Here is a 15,517-nt window from a genome sequence, read left to right on the forward strand (position 1 = left end):
GGTCTTTCTACACATTAGAGGTGTGCACACATCTTCTATTCTTAAATTCAATAGTTTATGTCTTTCTAGGAAAATTTCCATATTATCTGGATTATCTAGTTTGTTGGTGTACAGTTATTCATTCATAGTATTCCCTTATAATTTTTCTGACTTGTCAGGTTGATAGTAATATCTGCTTTTTCATTTTAGCAATTTGAGTGTTATCTCCATTTTCTTGGTGAGTTTAGTTGAAGATTTACCATTTTCCTTGATTTTTTTCAAAACTGGTTTTGCTGACTTTTTCTTTTGTTTTTCCATGTTTCTATTTCATCTCCTTCTCCTCTAATTTTTATTTTTTATGTCTTTTTTCTTGCTTTGAGTCTAGCGTGTTTCTGTTTCTTAAGCTGGAAGGGAGGCTGTTGATTTCAGACCTTTTTGTTTTCAAAACATGTTGTTTCTCCCATCTTTATTGAAGCATTAGTGACAAAATCGTACAGATTTAAGATGTGCATTGTGATGATTTGATATATATTATGAAATTGTCACATTGAAATTAGTTAAAATGTCTGTCACTGTACCTAATAATGATTTGTGTGTGTGTGTGTGTGTGTGTGTGTGTGTGTGTGTAGCGAGTACATTAAAAATCTGCTCTCCCTCACCTCCCACCCTCTGGTAGCCAGCATTCTGCAGTCTGTTTTGAGTTTAAAGTCTTTTATATTGCACGTATAAGTGAGATCATGAAGTCTTCTCTTTCTCTCTCTTATTATACCCAGTATAATGCACTTAGGGACCATCTGTGTCCTCACAGAGGACAGGATTTTCTATTTTTGTATGACTGGACCTTATCTGTCTGTATCTACCTGTTTTCTTTATCCATCCATTAATGGACACTTAGGTTGTTCCCACGTCTTGAGTATTACAAATAATATGTAATGAAAATGAGAGCGCAGGTATCTCTTCCACCTATTGATTTAGTTTCCATTTTCAGGGTATCCAGAAGTGGTATTGCTAGACTGTATAGTGTTACATTTTTACTTTTAAGCCACTTTCATGTTGTTCTCCATAATGGTGTGTTGATTTATACTCCCAGATCCTTGTGACATTTGTTTTCTTTTGCTATTTTGATAATAGTCCTTACCACCTTCACAGGTGTGAGGTCATAGCTTGTTGTGATTTTAGTTTTTTGATGATTAGTTATGTTGAACACCTTTTTATGTACCCATTGGCTCTTTTTATGTCTTTTTTGAGAAATACATAATCAGTTCCTTTGCTCATTTTAATCAGACTATTTTTAATTTTTTGCTATCAAATTGTATGACTTCCTCGTAACCTCTTACTGTATATACTATTTGACAATATTTTTTTCTCATTCTTAAGTTGCTTTTAATTTTGTTAATTTTTCAGAAACTTTGTTGATCTGATAACCTAGCTGGCTGCTAAACTACTAACGGGCAGGTAGTGTATACAGAGTGGAAACCCTGCACAGAGGGATAAGTCATGTCCCAGGCGGGCCAGAGCTGATCAGTGAGAGATTTCATCATGCTTCTCAGAATGGTGTGGAATTTAAAACTCACAAACTATTTAGCTCTGGATTTTTTTTTTTTTTTAATTTAGTATTATGAGATTACAGTTGCTCATGGGTAATTGAAACCATGGGAAGCCAACCATGGATTAGGGGAATGACAGCATAGGCAAGTCCTTTCCACTGAGCTACTTTTATATCTTGTTTTCCTTTATTAAATAATTTGCTTGTGCCTTGAATTCTTCCTGAATGCATTTTCTCTTTTTCTGTTGTGTATACTGGAAGATTAATTGCCTGTGTAGTTTAATTTTAAAAAGTATTTCTTAAGACTTTAATTAAACTCAGCCTCTTATAGAAGAAAATTTCTTCAAAAGTCTTTCATTAAGAACCTCAAGCCCTACTTTTTCTCTTTGTGGAAGTCCATAAAATTTGAGGCTTGTAGAGGCTTCGTTTCTCTCTAATGATTTCCATTCAGGTTTAACCTTCACAATTCATTTTAACTTGAGAGATACTTGAAATGGTTTAATTAAACTTTTAACTGAGTAGTAATTGATTTATTATTTTGGTCTCCCTTTAGAACATGGAGGTTCCTAAATCCTCTGGTTTATTTTATAGCCTTTTAATCTTTTTGGCTCCAGTAGGAAGTGGTCTACACAATGACCTTTCCTTTCCCCCCTCTTCCTAATCAAAGTTTGGCTGTGATCCAAGCAGAAATTGCCTGATGAACTGAACTCTCCATCCTTGTGCCTGTGGGTATGTAGTGCAGATGTGCGAGTGTGTGTTGAGTGTGTGCAGCGGGCCCTAGGAGCTAACGCGTTTGTGTGTGCGTGTGCGTGCTGCTTTCCTGGCTCTGCGCAGGTTGCCAGCTTGCTGAAGGGAGAGTCGCGTGGGTCCCTGGGAGCCTTGTTTTGGCTCTTCCATTTCCCCCTTTCAGATCCTCAGTAGAAACTTTCCCCTTCTTTCCGTTACTTCCCTTCGCTTGCCCTCTTCCACTTGTCTGTTCACTCCCTGTTGATGAGGGTCCACTCTGCCTGGGTGCTGTGCTCCGTGCTGGGGGTGCCGGCCCAGGCAGTGCCTGTGTGGGTGCCTCTCGCCTGCTGGATGGCAGGTTGACCAGGAGGCCCCGTGTGCAGTGGATGAGTGCTTCCATGGGGTCAGCCTGGGTGGGCTCCTGAAGTGGGTCACTCATTCTGGCTTGAGGGTAAAAAGAGGCTTCCCAGGGGGAGATCTAAATCGAGGTCACTGTGTTGTCTCTTCAGGAGATTTGCCACAAATGAAGTCATGTGAGTCTACTCGGGATGCTGTACTGCTTCTTGCAGTAGCAGTGGGGCCTCCAGCCTGCCCGGGTTGGCACTGTGGGTGTAGAGGAAAGGGCGCGCGTCCTGGAGTCCCCTAGACTGGGTCCCAGTCCTGGGCTTTCGCGTGGCTGCAGAGCCTTGTTGGGCACACACACAGCCTCTGCAGGCTGCAGGAGGCACCTGTTCTGGATGAACCAGTCACAGGTATTTCCGGGTGAACATACATGAAAGGTGCGCGGGGCTGATGCAGCCAGTGCCTGAGCCTGAAGCTTGGCGGGTGCAGGTCGGCCTGGAGGGTCCTCCAGGCTGCAGCTCTGGTCACCCGTCGCAGCCTGACAAGACACTGGCCTTTTTCAAGGTTCTGAGGCAAGTACATGTTCACGCATGCCACTCTAGTGCCTTGTGTGCAGTTCACGGTGAGTGCTCAGTGTGTGGCAAACCTGCCCCTCCCCTGCATCCAGTGCTCTTCCGTGCCAGGAGCTGTCACATTGAGATGCGTAGCTGTCTGAGACTGTCGTTTTCCTGTAGAACTTGGAGGTTAGCTGGTGTTATTTCTCTGCTCTGTTAATTGCACCAATCAAAGGACTTGCTCTCTAGCTTAGTTGTGAAGCTCACTGACTGAGGCAAACTGGTCCAGGTTCCAATCCTGCCGCTGGCCCTGTTCAGTTCTGTGAACTTTGAGCAGATTAATTATTCTTTGTGTGCCTCAGTGTTCTTGACTGTGTAAAAGGGACAATACTGAGGGTACCCTTGGGCATTCAATGAGGAAATCAATGTGCAATGCTTGGCAGTGCTGCCTGAGGTCTGGGTGCTCCATCGTGATTAGTTACTGCCATCATTTACGAGGCATTTCCACTCAGGGCTGATGGAGCCCGGAAGCCTTGCCCTCAGAGCCTGGTGCTGCAGAGCAGGATGCAGCCTGACCCACAGGGCTGCGCTTCCTGCAGACCCCAGAGGCTCACACTTCCTCTTCTGATAAATGATTCATCGTCTCTCCTAGTGCTTCTTGGACTTTGGAAGTAAATGCCAGGGAGATTGACTGTCAGGGCTCTAAAATATTAGTGTTTCATGTTCTTCTGAAATTCTGAGCTGGTGTGACTGGAGATTGAGCTGCCAAGTGAGAGCACCCAGAGGCTGGCCTATCTGTGATCTTAGGCAGAAGAAAATTCATGTGCACTTAATTCTTTATTGGATTTCTCTGTGTATTAGCTATTATAAAATGAAGAAATCAAGGAAAAAACATGCACCAAATCAGAATAAACAAGAATGCATGTACATCAAGGAATCATGTAATCCAACAGTGGACTGGCTAGGAAGAGAGTACCAAATCAGGATATTAAGGCCTATGGCCAGAATAATAAAAGGTTCTTGTTTTATCAGTCACCTCAGTACTGTGCTCAGTATGACAGCAGATCACTGTTATCAACAGTGACTGTAAAATTGGGGTAGTCTGTGTTTATTCTTCACATTGGGAACTGAGGCTCAGAGGAGATTTGAATCCAGGTCTGTGTAACTCCAAGTGAGTGTTCTCTGTGCCATGCACACTCTGTCCTTTAAAATATGTGCAAATGACCCTCAGTACCCATACTGGGTGTGGCTCAGCAGGACAAGTTTGGCTGGGAATGAGGAAACCCAGGTCCCAGTGCAGCTCCACGACTCTCTGGAAGGTGTGTCAAGCCACCAGAACATCTGGGCTCCCCTTTCCTCTTCCACTGAAGAAGTTAAGTTTGCTACACTCATCTTATAAGATTTTGAAGAATAAAATGAGATAATAGCTGGGAAGTTGTCTTGCAAACTTGAGTGATGCACACATAAAGAACTTACATTATTAAATTTTGGATTACATTGGGTTATTTTTTCATGATACTCATGTCTTGATGAAGTTAAAAAGATTTTGCCTGATGCTTTCTGTCCCTTGTCAGATCTTTCCTGGGATCTGCAAGAGTAATTATCTGACAAGAGGAAGTTGTCCCCAGACTGTGGATTTAGAGCAGGTTCAGATGCACCATGGTTCAACCCCTTTTTTTCTTAATGGAAACTTAGAACATAAGGAATGACTTATTTTCCAAATGTCTCTTTTTCAGTCATCAGACAGTTGATCAAGGTGTTTGCTATTAAATGTCTATTCCATATTCAGCTCCATTTAAGTTCCTGTGGGACCCAGAATTGAGAGCCTAGTTCAAACCGTAGGGCTTACCGTGCAAGGAGAGGAAAAGGGCAACAATCAGGACACTGTGGGGTCCACGCCCTGATGTGCGAGGTCCATGTCACAACACATTTCAGCTCGGGAGGCCTGTCCCGCTTAAAGCAGCTGGGAACAGCCTCATGGAAGAGGCGCTGAAACTTGAACTGGACTGGGAACGTTGGGATGTGAATTGGGGTTAGGAGTCTGATTGGGACTGAGGAACACGGCCACAGGCAGGGGGACTAGACCAGCAGGTCAGTGAAGAGACAGGGACTGTCTGTGTGTCCAGGGTAGGGAGGTCTAGAACATTGCACTGAGGGGTGGAGGGCAAGGAGGGGAGGGGGAGACGCTGTGCCTGTGTGTGTGTGTGTGTGTGTGTGTGTGTGTGTGTGTGTGTGTGGCGGGGGGTGGGGTTGTGCCTGAAGGCTAGTCTGAGTGCGTGGGCAAAGTCATCCAGAATGATGGAAGATTCCAGAGCCAAGTAATGACAGGGAGACAGGAAGGAGCTGGGGGCAAGGAGAGCCGGAGTGGCAGCTTGGAGTCTGGAGCCTGTGTGTAGGCATGGGTTGACAGTTTTCCTGGGGATGGACAAGGGTTTGCCCTGCAGATGTTTTTATGACAAACTCTCCAGAATTGAGTGACACTTGAGTACAGGAATTCAGGGAAGAGGAAGAGGAAGTACAGGCAGCTAACTCCATCCAAATGTTTGAATTTGGAGCTTGCGCCGTTTTCCTTGCCTGGTTCTAGGATTCTCAGCTCTTTTATAAAAATGTGGGTGGTTGACAGCAGCAACGAGTATGCAGCGCTTAAATTATTCCAAGTTCATTTATGAATATTTCATTTTTAGCTAACTAATTGGTCTTGAGGATCTGAATTATGGATGTAGCAAGATGGGAGATTAGTTTTGTCACCGTTGTGTTTGAGGCTTTTCAGAGCTTTCAGGGCTGATTTTGTTTCTTCCTTGACAACCAGATTGCACGCAGCTCTTCAGTTTAATTCAGCCAGCATTATTGGGTCAGGGCACCAGGCGAGGTGCAGAGCGCATGAAGCATTGGCAGGACAAGGACTCTGCCTTCAAGGGGTCTCCAGTCTGTGGGAAGGGAGACCTCCAGACAGCTCTGCTGCACGGCACCCTGTGCTGCATTCCCAGGCTGGTGCCAGCAAGCTGTCTTGTGCGTAGTAGGCTCTGCTGCTGTTGACCGTGTGCTCAGGTGTGTCCTGGAGAAGATGTGGGAGACCTCCCATGCCAGTTGCCACACCCCAGGGTAGGAGCACGGGGCGCCCCATGACCGAGTCCTTAACAGGCTTCTGACGCCAGCCACAATTCCAGGGGCGTCTCCAGGACCACCTTCTCTGACCAGCTTTCTACAAATTTGGGGATCCCTAAGGGTCTCCTTTAGGCTTGATAATTTGTAAGAAGATTTCACAGAACAAGGAAAGTTCTACACTTCTCTCTCAGAGAGTCCTAGACACCATCCCCTCCATCTTCAGTGCATAACAACAGCAAGAGAATCTCCATCCAGGAAGCTCACTGGAGCCTTGGCTGTCCAGAGTGTCTATTGGGCCTCTGTGACATGGCCATGTGGGTCGCGACTGCTCTCCAGTGTCTCGGGAGGTTGGAGTTGATGCACTTTAGCCAAGGTGCCATGCTCTGAAGCATCATCCATCATCCAGGGGCCAAAGACCCCAGGGAAATACAGACTCTTCCATCCAGAGGGACATCTAGGGGTCTGGAGATCCCTCCCGGTCACCTAGAGCAAGGGCCAGACCTCCCTTTGGGTTAGGTTGATTCTTGACTACACAGCAGTGTCCTGAGAGAGCATTTCAGAGCAGTGGCCTCTTCACAGCGAATACCAGAGTTGATCACAGGGGTTAGATCTGGGCCACAAACTTGAGTAGACTGTTATGAACCGTGTTTGTGCAACTCAGCTGATGTGACATGATGTGGGTGTTTCACAGACTTGGCTCATTCTGCTGCTCTGATATTAATTGCTGCTTCAGTAGGTTCTACATGCTGTTGTGAAGAATAATAATAGGAAAAGTTTTAATGACTTTGAGTAAACACTTTCTCCTTACTCTGTAACTGCATTCCTTCCCTCCCCTGTCCCTCCCTGTGGGGGCTGGTCCTCCTGGAAACACAGCCTTTGTCCTGATGAAATCCAGCCCAGGCTAAGGGACAGGGCTGTGGTCTGCTGCTCGCTTCGTCTGGTCTCTCAGTGTGCCTTCATGGTTTGTGACTGTGCCTGCTGCTGGCTGAAGAAGGCTCTGGCCTGGACACTCAGCCAAGCAGGCCTGCCCTTGGCATTACACTTCAGCAGAAGCTTTGCTCCTGGAAATCTCTTGCCCCAGGAGGATGGGTGCCTGTCTTCCTGTGTTCACGGGGACCCAGTGCCAAGGTCAGCTGCCTTTCCCAGAGTGCCTGCAGGTGAACTGCTCTTCACTGTGGACTCTGCCCCCATAGCCTCCCTCTCTGTGTGAGCACAGGCCACCCTTTTAATTAAAGGATCTCTGTGGTGCTAGCAATGGGTGAAGTGGCTGGTGTTTCACTGTGCAGAGCCACAACTTCAGAAAAAGGAGGAAGGTTCCCCAAAGATGTCCTCATTCCATAGGCTAGTCTGTAACTAAGATGGTGCCAGGACCCAGGAGTCCTCCTTTTCTCTGGTGTTCAGATTCAGAGGGCTGCCCAGATGCCATCCTTCAGTCAGACAGATGGCTCTGGCCTTGGGCATTTCAGCCTGGCCAGGAGAGACCCCTGCTTGGCCTCTTTCAGGGGCCCCTCTCAGATAAGTCACATCCCCTGCTTCACTTTGCAGGACTATACATGATGCTCTGCTTCCTGACTCCACTTTGCTCTTAACTTCTACCTTCATTTCAGTGATGAATGACTTAAAAATGAATACTAATTAAGAAGAAATACATGCTGTAAAATGGTTTGGAACTTGGCTTTAAAGCAGCTCTGATCATGTCATTTAAATCAGTAGGTCGCTAGGAAACTTGAAAAATATTGTTATTGTCTTTGCCCTATAATTTGTGGCTTTAGATTGTAATTATTTTTTCTCTTTCTTACCAGGACAGTTTGACTCCTTGAAATAATCTGAATACTTGTCTGACTCATTAAGAGTATGACAAGCTCAGCAGCATCTGAGAACTCTTGGCAAAGAAGCAGAGAGGTCTGGATTTAAATGGGAGTGGTGGTTAGCGGGGATTTTGGTCTGAGGGCCGACAGCCACAACTTGGTTCCCAAGCTTCACAGAAGGGGCATGTGCAGAGGTTCCCCTGACGGTCCTGAGGCAAATATCAGAAGATCAACTACCATTAGCATTTAGCCCCAGGGACAGTAGTGCTGGTGGTGATGTTGCATCTGGTCCTTTCTGGAGCTTCTTCAGACTTCTCATTTTTCATACAATGTGAGACCTGAACATATCCTATCTGTAGAAGTGAGAGCATGCTCTGCCCGGCCCCCTGTGTCACTCTACCCTGCTCTCTTGTTTCCTTTGCAGAGTTTTTGGTCATGAAGAGGAAGAGAGGCAGGCCCAAGGGGTCCACGAAGAAGCCCAGTGCCGAAGAGGAGCTGGTGGAAAACTTGGTGAACCCTAGCGAGGAGGGGCCACTGGCTCCAGAGGAGGGGGCTGGCCTGGCCCCGAGCAGCCTGGAGTGTGGCAAGTGCTGTCGGAAGTTCTCCAACACGCGCCAGCTGCGGAAGCACATCTGCATCATCGTGCTGAATCTGGGTGAGGAGGAAGGAGAAGCAGGTAAATGCTGACAAGGCGACCGTGTCGGTTTCTGACAGAGATGTAACTGCGAATACTTGTTCCTGGCTTTGGTTGTTATTTGGGAATAGCATGCATTTTTACAGTTCTCCCCTATCTTATTTTCATAATGGTTACTGGCTATGACCAAGTGTGAGCTTTAAAACTGATGTGTCATCTGTGAGCTGGAGCCCATGGTGTGCAGGCCCAGGGGTGCCTTGGTGGTACTTTGGGGATCACAGAGTGAAACAGTCTCTACCCTTGTGGGCTCACGTTCTGTGAAAGGAGATCGAGTTTTAAAATGCAGAATGTTAGAGGATAGCAAGGCATCCCTGGGAGAAGGTGTACTGAGAGAGTCAGGGAACCTGGTGCCTGAAAGGTATTTGGCATTTGGCTGAAAATCAGGAGGTTGTCTTAAGGATGGACAGGGCCATGTGGACAGTGAGTGACTGGGGGACTCAAGGCCCTGTGAAGGGCCTGGTTGACTGCCAGTGGCTAAGGACCAGGGTGTGGAGTTCGCTCCACAAAGGGCTGAAGGGGTGGCTTCCAGTGAGGAGTGAGGAGTGAGGTCGCTGCAGGACGGCGCCTCCTTCACCGCCTTCACTGCCTTCACTGCCTTCACTGGAGGAGCGAGGTTGCACTGCAGGCAGTGGCTCGTAGTTGTTGGCTTCTGAGTTGTTTTCCAAGACTGCAGGCTGCACCCGGGTTTAGGGAAAGCTCAGTGTTCTCTGCTGTGCTCAGCATGCTGCAGGGGTGACCATGCAGGTCAGGACTCTGGCTCTGGAAAGTGACTGCGGGGGTTGGAATCCCACTTCAGCACTGCAGAGACAGCGCTGTTGTCATCTTCCTGTTTGAAGGATACACTGGGCCCTGAGAGATGAAGTGATTAGTCCTAGGTCTGTTTGTCAGGGTCATGGCCTTTGAACCCTGGCCATCCTACTCTGAACCCCTGCTCTTAAGCTTTTTACTGTAAATGCCTCCCCACAGTGAAGCAAGACCTTGGTGTGCAGAATCCTAGCACAGATTGGATGAATTATTGAGTAACTCATCAACAAATACTTATCAAACATCTAGGATGGTGGCCAAGGCTCATTGCCAACATCGGTTCAGGTTGTAGAAAATATATGATGTGTTCCTTCTCCTGTAGGGATCTCAAAGTGCCTGTTGAAACCTTACCTCTGCAGAGACTAACAAACAGCAGCCCAGGTCCCAGCGCCGCAGTGGGGTCATCTGTCCTGAGATCAGGAGGGACAGTGGCTATGTCAGCAGTGTGGGCCATGGACTTGAGATTGCAGAGGGATCAGTGCTGACTGGAAACCGAAAGAAAGTTCTTTTGGTGAATAAGGACAGTTTTAGAAAGGAGATGTTGAGGTGCAGATCAGCACCCACCTTCTTCGACCCATTGCCATGGCTTTGACAGTCTGTAGTTGGGTGGAGGGATGTCCCAGTCTCTCTCTCATACACACCCATGCACATATATGCGCACAACCCTCCCCCTTTTTGTGGCACTGCTAGCTAATAGTTGTTGCATCTTGGCCAGTGGGACCAGCTCTGCCGTGGAGGTTACCCTGTTTGTGTTTGCCCAGTCTTTCTGAGAACCTGGCTCTTTTACAGTCCAGTGCCATCTCCTTGCACATCTGTTGTTTCTGGACCTTGCCAGGTGTCTCCTGTCAGACTTTTCTGTGATGTATCCAGCCATCTTGGCAACTATGGCTGGGACCAGGGATGCCACCCTGCCAACACCAAACATTCCTCTTCCTCCCCCATCCCCAGCCTCAGGCCTAGATCCGTCTTTGGGAGCGTGAGTGGATGCAAGGTGTGTGGATGTTCCTGCCTGCAAGGGTCAGGGCCTGTGCTGGGCACCAGTCCTCCAGTGTCCCCTTCACAGTGATATGCAGAGTCTTCAACCTCACTGAAATGACACTTGCCAGCCATGTGGCACTATTTTCCCATGCCGTGCAGTATTCCGTTCTGCTGCCTGCCACCGTACAACTGATGAAAGTTCAGGTTCTGTCAGTTTTTTGCTGTTGTAAATAGCTCTTTAGTAAATCTCAGTAATCTTTAGGTGTATGTATCTGTGTATGCACATGTGTGTACACATGTGTTTATTATGGGTATGTACATGCATATCTATTTCTAGACTTGTTTTTGTAGGACACATTCTTATGAAGTAGGATGTAAACTGCTGGGTCAGAAAGAGTCATACATCTTGCCCGATTTTGCCCCAGAACAATGCCAGCACTTACCTTCCAAACATGACTGAGAGTGCTTGTTGGAGATTATACTTCCTGTTTTCTCTTTTAACCTCATAGAAAATGCTAAGAAGAAAGCAGCAGTGGCCCACAGCCTTGCTCCTGAGGCAGAGAAGCCCCTCCTGTTGTGCATACCTGCCTGTGCTGTCAGAAGGGGTCATTGCACTCTTTGGTGGTCTTTTCTGGTTCTCCAGTGTGGTAGACATATTTTTTTATGACAGTATTTTTCATTTAACAAGCCGTTTTCTGGCACTTGGTGTGTTACAGAGGTCGTTCTCAGTGTCTCATAGCTAATAGCTCTTGGAGTTCTCCTGGCAAACTTAAAAGCAAGACATGTCATTACTCCCATTTTATAGGAGGAAACTGAGGCACAGAGAGGTCCACCAGTTTGCCTCTAGCATGCAACCTGCATGTGGTGGCTTGGTTGTGGCTACAGGGTTTGTGCTTTTGATTGTTTGCTGTGTGTCCTGACCCCAGCAGTCAGTGACTGTCCACTCTTGTCATTTTCAGAGCCTGTACAGCATCTCATCACATGCTCAGGCCCAGATTTCACCCCACTGGTTCTCACCTGATGGATGTTTAGGATTGTTTCAGGTTTTTCTGACTGATGAAAAAACCTCTCAGGTGAATAGTGTTGAGCGTACATTTTTATTTCGTCGTTACCATTTTTTGCACTGGTGCCATTATTTACTAATTGCTGGGTGAACAGGGCTTGTTTTGCACGTTGACACACATGTGCATTGTCCAACCACCTTGAGGACGTGCTTTGGTTTCCATCACAGGCTTCTTGCTCGTATTGCATCCATCCTCTGGTCTATCCCTGCCAGTCCCAGATGGGGGTGATTGTCTTAGTTTGCAGCTCTTTGGATTATTCCTGTGCATGGTTATTAGTTGCTTGTGTTTGGTGTGTGATTGGGGATATTCCTTGTTCATGTCCTTTATTCATACCTTTGGATTAGCACGTAGACTGCAAATATTTCCTGTTTGTCATTTATCGTTGAATTTTATTTGTAGCCTTTTTTGGCATTTTGCTGGCATAGCCTTTGTATCATAGTTTAGAAAGCTCTGCCCTGCCCCAACATGACAGAAATAGACTTCCGTGTTTCTGCGTTCCTCTGTTACTCAGATGCTTTCATTTCACCTATATTTTTGATCTGCCTGGAAATTATATTTTTGCATCAGTTGGGAAGTGAGATACTTATATATATATATATTTGATCAATAAGTTTAGGCAAGGGAATAATCTCAATAAATGCAATTTAGTCAATGAACTATTTCACATCATTGGGTCCTTGGAGAAAAATCAGGATGTGACCATTTAAAGTCTAAAAAAAACCCTTTAAAAAATAAACCTTTGTGTTTCAAAGTAATTACAAATTCATAGGAAGTTGCCAAGGTAGTAGGGAAAGATTCCATGTGCCCTCCACCCCAGCCCCCGCCCCCTCCCTGTATCTCACAGGTATAGCCTGATACCAGGATTGCGAGAATGAGAGTGCGAGTGTGACCCAGGGGGAGACCCGCGTCACAGCTCCTCCAGTAGGAGGCAGAACTGTCCTCGAGCCGCCCCTTTCCCTTATCCCCATCTGGAGACCTCTGATCTGTCATTTCAGAAATTCTGTGAATTGAATTCCACAGTACGCGACCTTTTAGATTGGATTTAAAAATCCTGTTTAGACCCCATTTCTATTTTGATAATTGAGGAATCCAGAGGTGATGTTATGGAGTGTCCCCGCTCATTTGGGGTGGCAGTGGGGGACAGGACCCCAAACTCGCTACTGCTGCCCTGTGACTGACCTGCCCGTCACATTCCTGTCTTACAACCAGTCTGGCTTCAACTTCAAGAATGTGTTTCAATGCTCCTTGGCCAGGTTTTTCTCGACTTGGCAGAAAATCAAACTCTACCTGTACGTTTCCTGGTGTCACTGTCTACAGTTCTGCAGCAGGGGCATCAGGCACAGTCTCTTCTACCAAGATCTTAGCTTCCTCTTGCAACAGGCAGTACAGAAAATGGCCTCCTATTCCATGGATTGAAGTGACCTGAATAGACTCTAATTTCACAAGTACCTAATGGGAAGGTGGAAACTCAGGTGTGTTTTCCTCTCTGGCCACAGTGGAAACTTCTCAAACATGCTGAAATGACCTTATGCCCAACTGCCTTGTGACTGAGGTCCACACATCTGCACCATGTTCCTGAGTTTGCCAAATACAATATTGCCTTTTGGAAAATTCTCACATGATTCTTTTATATGTGCTCTGTAAAGAGCAGTGTGGTGACATTTTAAATAATTGACCCTGACTCTATAGCTTGTTAAAACAATTAGAAGAAAACAAAATAAGATTTTACTCTGAACCATGGCAAGTTAAAATAACACTTTTGATGTGTCCTCCACCTTTATTTTATTCTCCTTTTGAATAGTGAAAGAAACTAGGAAAAATTTTTCCCCTGCTGCTATGTGGAACAGCTGGTGTTTTTGAGAAACATTTTGCAGCCTACAGAAATCAATATGTCTAGTTTATAAAAGTGGCTTCTGAACCTTTCTAAGCTTGTTATTTCTGGGGTCATTTTATGCAGAGAGAGTTGTAAAAATTTCCTTTTGCTCTTGTTAAATCCTTCCTTAGAAGAGCAGGCGTGGGTTTCACGGTTGCACCTAGGCTGCACCTGTGTTCTTCCTGGAGCCGTCTCCTGGCACTCAGGACTCTGCCGTGCCTGAATTTGTTGCTTACGCAGCTGACTTGGTAAATACCCGAAAACGGGTCTGTGTTGCATTTGGAAGTCTGCAGGGAGGAGGTGGTGTAGCGCCAGCCCCTGAGTGTCACACTTGTCTCTGTGGAAAGAGGTATAATGGCGCTCTTTGTTTTTGCCACCTGTATGCCCTTGTTTTTCTCAGTACTACGCAGGGAATGAAAGTTGGAGTTCAGCAGCTGCACTGGTAGTGTTAGTGTGGCTCAGCACAATTCAGGGTCTCTCTGTGACCTTCTTCCCCAGCTTTCCTCCTGCCTCTCTGCTGCTCCTCTTCCACCTATCTCAGAACTACCCCTGATTCTGCTAGTCAGGGGGACCAGGCTGCACCCCTAGAGCAGAGCTCCCCCAGGTTACCAGGGCATGACCTCACCATGCCTACCATGCCTGCTTTCTTGTTGGAGCTGCACGTTCTCAGCAGGTTCTCAGGAGGCTCTGCTTTCTCAGTGACCCAGAGAGGAAGCAGCCGCCACCTTCAACTTGGCAGATTGTAATGCAGGGGAGAAAGAAAGTCCTGGTGTTTTCACTTTGGCCCAGGAGTGACATCTGCCATTTCCACACAGCTTACTAGTCAGGAGGGGTCACACGGCCCCACCTGACTTCTGGGGTCAAGAAATGCAGCCCTGCCACGTTCCCAGGACAATGGGGACTGGCCGTGCTTGGTGGCCCTCAGTGTGACTGCCACGAAGTTTCTGTGCATTGTCATGGTTCTGGTGTCCTGCAGATGTCTTCCTTGCCCATTTTTCACTCTCGGTGTCCTGCAGGGCTTTGCTACTGTGCAGTGTACTCAGTGCTGACCTCACTGTCTAGCTCCCGATAGGTGTTCTTCCCTGGTTCCTTCCTGGTGAATGGCCCCGCCATCCAGCTGCCTCAGTCAGAAGCGCACTCATCTGCCACATCCCGTTCCTAATCACGGTGGCTGGCTTCCTGCTGAGTACCTCCCCTCTCCATCCTGGCCACTGTCTTTATGGGCCAGGCCTCAGCATCTCCCTGGTGGAACTCTGCCCTTCCACTCCAGCCCACTCACTGTGTACTCTAGTGGTTGGGAATATGTCTCTGGTCAGATCCGTTCATTTACTGATAAGTTGTATATTTTTAATTTAACGAGTGTTCTTGGAGTTCTTGCTGTGGGTGCCATTATCCCAAGGATGTTACAGATCTCAACTCTTTTCTTCTTTGTAGAAGTCCTGTGAGGTAATTGTTGTTTTGTCCCCATTTTACAGTTAGGAAACCAAGGCATACCTCCTCTCTAGTACCACATGGTAGTAAGCGCTAGGCCTGGAATGTGAACCCAGGCATTTTGGCTCAGATATGTACACTGCTCTGTTAATATGTTCTAGACATTACAACACATATAAAGATATTTACTTTCAAAAGGACGAGGTAAGAAAGGTAAAGAGGAATTCTTGTCCTTACCCTGAAGGCGGCCCTCCACGAGGCCCATCACTGTTCAGAGTCTGAGCCCCTTAAAAACCTGCTGGGCCACTTGAGACCTGGCTTCTGCTCTGCTCTGCACCTGACATCTTTCTTTGCCACCTTGCCCACCTGTGGCATGAGGGGGCCTTCGGAGGCCCATGAGTGGTGTCCTGTGCTCTCCTCTTCTCTCGTGCACATCACTCATTTGGCTTGGGTGCCCTTTTCCTTTCCGCTTTGGGTAATCGCAGTCCTTCAGCGATCTTGGAACCCTGGCAGCCCCTTGAACCAGTGGGTCCTGTCATACACCTGTGCCTTCTCCTTGGGACACTGGGACCCTCTCCCATGCCAGTCAGCTCCTGCTCATCTCTAGATCATA

At 46.9% G+C, this 15,517-nt stretch overlaps 1 protein-coding gene across 2 annotated transcripts in view; it reads left to right on the top strand.

The window, feature by feature from the left end:
* The window catches only part of Zfat (zinc finger and AT-hook domain containing), a 210,128-nt gene that overhangs the window by 35,020 nt on the left and 159,591 nt on the right, over positions 1–15,517 (top strand). For both annotated transcript variants that reach the window (XM_047522686.1, XM_047522695.1), the window contains exon 3: positions 8,485–8,736. In XM_047522686.1, the coding sequence (XP_047378642.1) occupies positions 8,485–8,736 (252 nt within the window). The remainder of the gene's footprint in view (positions 1–8,484; positions 8,737–15,517) is intronic.

The sequence above is a fragment of the Sciurus carolinensis genome, chromosome 1 (assembly GCF_902686445.1).
Source record: "Sciurus carolinensis chromosome 1, mSciCar1.2, whole genome shotgun sequence".
Classification (NCBI taxonomy): Eukaryota; Metazoa; Chordata; class Mammalia; order Rodentia; family Sciuridae; genus Sciurus; species Sciurus carolinensis.